General features: G+C 46.1%; 1 protein-coding gene across 1 annotated transcript in view; it reads left to right on the top strand.

Moving 5' to 3' along the window:
- Nucleotides 1-56: 56 nt before the first annotated feature.
- The window catches only part of DNAAF2 (dynein axonemal assembly factor 2), a 14,393-nt gene continuing 7,845 nt past the window's right edge, over nucleotides 57-6,604 (top strand). The window contains exon 1 of the mRNA XM_009289910.1: nucleotides 57-398. Within this exon, the coding sequence (XP_009288185.1) occupies nucleotides 57-398 (342 nt within the window). The remainder of the gene's footprint in view (nucleotides 399-6,604) is intronic.

The following is a 6,604-nucleotide window of genomic DNA, read 5'->3' on the forward strand; positions in this document are numbered from 1 at the left end:
CTCCGTGCCCTCCCGAGAGGCCGGCCCCGCCGGCGGCAGAGAGCAGCCCCGGTGAGATGGCTTTTGCCCAGGGCTCCGGCAGCCCCGAGGCCGCCGCGTGCCCTCCCTTCCAGTGCCGGCAGGATGAGGCCTCCCTCACCCTGCTCCTGCATGTGCCCGGCATCCAGCCCCAGAGCCTCAGCGAGGACATGGGCACGAACCACTACAGCCTCCGCTTCTCCAGTGACACAGGCACCTATGCCCTCTTCCTACAGTTTCCTCCCGCAAACAGGCTGGCATCACGCGAGACCAGCGTTAGCGTGTCTGCCTACAACGCTGCTATCGGGCTCGCCAAAGCCCCCGGGAGCACCGGGCCCTGGGAGAAGTTCTGCTTCGGCCTTGACGCCTCTGGTCTGCAGGTAATGGCTTCAAAATGGCAGGGTTGGTGCATCACGCTCCCCAGAGTGCCACCGCTTCGCTGCAGTGTGTGACTTCTGCTGTTTGGATTCATTTATGACTGATGTCGCAGGGAGCTGTTAGGTTATCGGTCTGAGTTCAGAAGAAGTTGGTAGTGACGGAAACTGCTTCCCTCAGAGGGCTGTTACCGGATGTAAGTGGAACGACCTAATTAGTGCTAGTCTTGTACGAGCAGTACGAAGGTCATGTCACGGAGCTGACATCTTCGTCCTTGAATTGAATTGAAATGATGTCTGCCTCCCGCACTGATTTTTTTCTAAGGGAAATTCTGATGATGAGTGAAAATGGAGCCTGTCCTACGTCCTTAGTGTTAGCCTTCAAGGCCATGTAAATTGCTCATGCAGCCTATTCACATGAAGAAAGGAGATGTTTATAATACACCAGGTGTACACACCCATGCATACAGTGTCATGAAATGCAGGTGTGTGTGGAGTGAGTGTACTGTGTCTGTGTTTGAGGACAGAACTCCCATTTACAGCCCCAGGAACATTAGTTCAACCAGAGTAGTACAGCAAACAGCAGCTGTGAACTGCTGTCGATTGCCATTTTACCGGGCGAGTTCTTCATCTTCTCTTCTTACCAGTCTGAATATGATTCTAGTTTAGATGTTTTATTATTTTATGGGTCGTTAGGCAGCGATGCTCCCTGTGGCGGGAGGAGGTTGGCATGCCTGCTGAGAACTGGCAGTGTCCCCGCGAGGGGATGCTCGGCACTCTTGCTGTCAAGAAACACAAGTTTTGTGGAGAACTACATTATTCTGTAAGCTCAGAGTTTCAAATGACTTATCATGAGCAGGGATTAAGTCTGCACAATTCTTGTGTAACCTTTCAGCCATGTGATTTTGAGTTTGTCCTTATTTTAGAACAATAAAATCCTTTGCAGGTTGGATCATGTACCATGGGAGTGCAAGTCCAGAAAACTGGCAGGCTTAAAGTATATCCGCTAGGATGGTGGCTTGGAGTATCTTAGTTGCTCCATCCCTGAAATTAGAAAATACTTCAGGATTCTGAAAGATATTTATCCAATTAGTATATGTGCAGCTGAATCTTCACGTTTTATTTCCCATTTAGCAGACAGCATACCTTTTCTGTAACAGCAACTCCTCTGAAGGAGGAGCTGATTGTTTCGGGTAAGTATCAGAGATGATGAATTTATTGAGAACCGCCTACACCGAACTGTTTGCAGTGCATTTCCTTTGCTTTTACTGGATCAGGAACCTGCAAGTCTGTGCAAGTGGGGCCACGAAACATTCGGCACTACTGTTAATTGGTGTGATCAAGTGCTGGGTGCCAATGCGACGTCAAGTAAGCCATTGTGCAAACCACGGCCTGTTTTCTGTGTAGGTACAGAAGGCACGGGGTAGGAACTACAGGCATTTTATCTGCCTTTTCAGAGAGTCTGAATATCCATCTCTTTCATCACGTACCGTGGTGTGTGTCCGTGCGCTTGCTTGTTGTTTTATGGCGTGGAGGCCTAAATGCAGGTTTTAAGGGAAAACAACAGCTTTCTGTGACTCTGTGTGGAAATACAGCTGAAAATTCAGTTTGGGAACAGGAAATTCTGCTGCAGTATCTCTTTAGTACTGTGATTGATGGACATTTCTGCATGCTTTGATCTCAGTCTAATGATTGGAAAGTGTTTGGTATGTTCATTATTATGATTAGGGGAACATCTTTTAATTGAAAGTTGTTAAATGGGGATGCAGTGATGGAATTTTTGTCAATATCACATTTTTGGGAGTTAAAAAATCTTTGAATGTGCTGAATTTATTATATATTGCAAAATGTTTTGGGTGGAGGAGTAGTAGGAGGAGATTTGGCATTAGTCATAGGCCTCCCAGCCATTCATTCATGTAGCAGGCTAAAAAAGATTGATTTCTTCTGGGGTCCTTTTGGATACCGGGCCTGCAAATTGAAGCAGCTGAACTAGTCAGAAGTCATTTGTTCTGTTTGCTTTTTTTTAACTGTGCTATTTCCCAAAAGTGCCTGTGCCAGCGCTGATAGCTGCATTCACTCAGAGTGAAGTGAGAAAAATTAATATTTAATTAGAGCTACTATTATATGCTGTCTTCTGCCCATTAACTATTTGCTTGTGGTAGCTTCTCTGCTACTTATGTTGATTTCTTCAATTTGTCTGCTGTCATCTCTGGTGTTTTTCTGCTTTGACTCTCTTTCTGTAAATCAGAGCTACGGTTCTTGCATTGAGATCTGCAAGGAGTTGCATCAGTCATAGAAGAGTGTTTTAGGAATGCATGCAGTAGCAGTGCCCTGTTTAAGCTCCCACCTCAGGGAGCTTTCAGTGGCCTAGGCGAGCAGGCATTTGATTCTGCACCTCCGAGTTGCGCTGCTGTCTGCTTGTTTGTAATCTCTTCTCCCACAGTAGCATCGCCAGAGGATAGTGCGTGGCGAAAGAAGAGGCCAGTGTTTTTTACGGGTATGACATTCCCACTCCGCTGTCTTCTGGGAAGTTGGTTCTTACTGGAGACCAAGGGTTTCTGTGTTGTTTCATGGAACAGGTTCCTCACTGAGTTAGTTACTTCAGTAATCTGCCCAACTCGGCGATAGCTCGTGCCACAATGGCTGTTACAGTACCCTGTTAGGCTGCCTGTGTAATTGTCTCCCATTAACTTGCCAAACAGCCAGGAAAATGTGTTGTGATAATTCTTCACCGCGTGAGCAGAATGCATCTCGTCGGCAGCCTCGTCCCTGGACTATGATGTAGTGCAGCGCGTATTGCTTGATTTTGATTGCCTGTGTGCCTCTGCCCAGATCAACACGTACGATAACGGTGCCGGTAATTGCACAGTCCTGCCTTGCGTGTTTGTGATGTTCCTGTTATCGCACTGGCCTCTTTTCTTGTTGGAAATTGGTCTGATACAGATATTGGTAGAAGAATGAGTTGAGCTTGTCCTTAGGACACCATTCTTGAAACAGAATTTCAAGGACTGGTTTTCCTTTTGTAGTCAGATATGTTTGAATCCCTGTGCTGAAAGATGATATATTTAGAGCTCAGTTTCCATAGATGCTGAGCAGTCTGAATTCCCACCCCAGCAAGTGCTTATTTTGAGCAAGTCTTTACAGCGCAACAGTCCTCCCTGGACTTTAACTGTGTCATTGCAAGTATTCCTTCGTTTGGTAGCTCTTGACGTTGCTTTGGTTTTACTGCTTTCCCATACAATAGATAGTCAGCTCTCTGCTGACTCTGAGCCCTAACTTCTTGTCAGCGGTTGCAGCCGTTGCTTCTCTTTCTCTCTGAGTAGTTTCGCTCCTTGGCTAAACCATAACATCCACGCACTTGTTACGGTGAGCAGAAGTCCTATAAAAACAAAGATCCTGTAACTTTGGACTTTGTGGACCAGGGTCACATATTTCAGGGGTTTAAAAGTTACCTTTTGTCACTGGCCTTGTGCTTAATCGCTGCACCAGAGACCACACAGCGCTGATCTTTCTGCAGGCTGTGTTTTTCCAGGGGGAATAGAGACCCATGACCTGAGGAAGTTGCCTTCACTGTCTGCTCTTTGCCTCGAAGTACCAGCTGTGGGCTGTGCTCCCGCCATTACTCTTTATTGCAGTTCATCCACTAACGCCTTCTACATTTCTCACTTCCATTTGTTCAAATCCTGGGAGCTCAGGCCTAGGAAACTCCTGCATTGGAGAGTTCCCCCTTCATTTTAAGATGACAGAGCCCGGGGAGTAAATGATGAAAAAGAATGGTTGAGAGTTAAATAACCGTTAATAAAATTTGTAAGCCTGCCAGGCAAGGATTCCGAGAACAACATGTCCCAGAATGTCCTGGTTTATGGCAGAGCTGGAGTTGGGCAATTAATGAAATCATGTCTTTGTAAAGCACCGTCTTTTAATGTTTGGTCTCCTGGGGTTAAATGCTCAGTTCTTAACAGAAATAAAAGCCAGTTTTCTGGTGGGTGTATCTGAGCTACTGAGACTTGGAGGCTCAGTTATACTAGCATGTGAAACACGTTTGGTAGATAATTAATTCTGCCTGCAGTTTTTGGGTCATGTGTGCTCATTTTCACGTGATTAGAAAAAGATTGGTTAAAGTAATAATTCCCTTTCATGCTGATCCACACCCTTCCCGCCCTTCTCAGTGGACTGAAATGACTTTGTTCAGAGGATGTGTGCACTCACTCTCCTGGTCAGTGCTTCCCTCCTGGAGTCCCCCTCGCTGGGCAAGGGAATCACTGCAGTCAGCCCATCCCTTTTATAATAAAAGCCCATGTTCTGTTATGGAGAATATTAAGATTTAACTCACGTAAACCCCCACAGGGCTCCAGAGAACAGCAGGGAGCAGTGTTTCCTCTGCATTACTATGCATTGAGATTATGGGGTTTTTTTAACGTTTACAGTTGAAAAATATTATACTAAGCATTCCTGATTAGTTCATGGTTTGAACTAAGCATGAGTTATGCTGTTTGTGAGGTTTACTTAACATAGGTATCTAAAAGGGAATTGCATAGCCATAACAAAAGCTTTGTTTAACTTCTGTGTGAGTGTTGATGCCTTCATGGAGAATGTTTTAGACGAGTGTGTTACTGAGCATAAAAAAAGATGTGTGATTTTTCTGCTTGGCACAGCCACCAGCGCCTTGTGAAGGAGATCCTTTTGAAGCTCTTCTTGCTTTTTCCTTCAGAAAGCAGCCGGTAAGTAACGCTGAAGCCCTGTGACCTCTGCTCGCTGCATGCACCGACTGTCACGTGTTGTTTTCTAACCCCTGGACTTAAGTCTTCTGCTTTGGCAACAGGTCTGCTGTGGGGCAGCTCCTCCAAGACAAACACCCGCTATGACCTGTTTACACAAAAAACCCCGTGGGAACAATATTATTTTTAGTTGTCTTTACAACAGAGGGACTTTCGGTCTTTGTAATTAATCCTCTCGTTATCTCATTGAACACGGTATTTGTCTTGTATGCGCTGTCAGGTCTGTTGCACCCAGACAGATCCCGCGCTCTCCAGCCATGCTGGACATGCACCTGGCATGGGGCTGCCAAGAGGCCACGTATTCCCGGGAAAAGAAGTCATCTGTGGGTGGCAGGGCTGCATTGCTCCCGGCACTGAGAGCATGCGGAAAGGGCTGTGGACTAGATGTGCTGCCATGGGCACGCTGCCTGGGGCCACGCTGGGGCTGTCCTCGTGCTCGGTGATCTCAGAATTAGGGCTTTTGCGGATAAATGTATTTCTTGGTTTGAGAGTCAACCAAGCGTGAAAATTAGAGAGCTGTGTTGGGAAGTATAAGACATTTTAAGCCTACGCCACCTTTCAGGGAGAAATCTGTACCGGAGAGCTGCAGTATGCTCACAAGGTCAAACAAAGGTGCTGGGTCTCAGCTGGCTGGGGCAGTCTGGCTAGCTGTACTGCTGCGTCTAGGTTTTGCCCTTATTTCCAAGCTATTTTGAGTTGTGCTACATGCTTTCTTTGAAAGTCAGGCTTATAATTTTCAACTTCCAAGCTACTATAAAGAGTTAATATAATAGTTAGGGGTTACTTCTTAGAAGATGATGCTAGAAACTAGGACTGTTGTGCTTAATCCTACAACAGTTTATTTTGGTTCAGCTGATTCTGTGCTCAGTGTTTCAGGACTCTTGGCAAGTTTTTTGGGAGGTCAGAAGAGGACAGAAAAGGAGAACAGAACAAACTTATTGTTTGATTTTTTCCAAAGTAAACTCTTTCCCAAACTGCATTAAGAAACATAATTAGTTTGCTTTTGCTATAAACCAAACTAATTTCTGAATAGAATCATAGAATGATTTGAGTTGGAAGGGACCTTAAAGATCATCTACTTCCAGTCCCCCTGCCATGGGCAGGGACACCTTCCACTAGCCCAGGTTGCTCAAAGCCCCGTCCAACCTGACCTTGAACACTTCCAGGGATGGGGCATCCACAACTTCTCTGGGCAACCTGTTCCTGTGCCTCACCGCCCTCATAGTGAAGAATTTCTTCCTTATAGCTAATCTAAATCTCCCCTCTTTCAGTTGAAAGCCATTGCCCCTTGTCCTATCACTACAGGCCTTTGTAAAAAGTCCCTCTCCAGCTTTCCTGTAGGCCCCTTCAGGTACTGGAAGGCTGCTATAGGGTCTCCCCGAAGCCTTCTCTTCTCCAGGCTGAACAACCCCAACTCTCTCCACCTTTCTTCAT

The sequence above is a fragment of the Aptenodytes forsteri genome, unplaced genomic scaffold (assembly GCF_000699145.1).
Source record: "Aptenodytes forsteri isolate BGI_AS27 unplaced genomic scaffold, ASM69914v1 Scaffold76, whole genome shotgun sequence".
NCBI lineage: Eukaryota > Metazoa > Chordata > Aves > Sphenisciformes > Spheniscidae > Aptenodytes > Aptenodytes forsteri.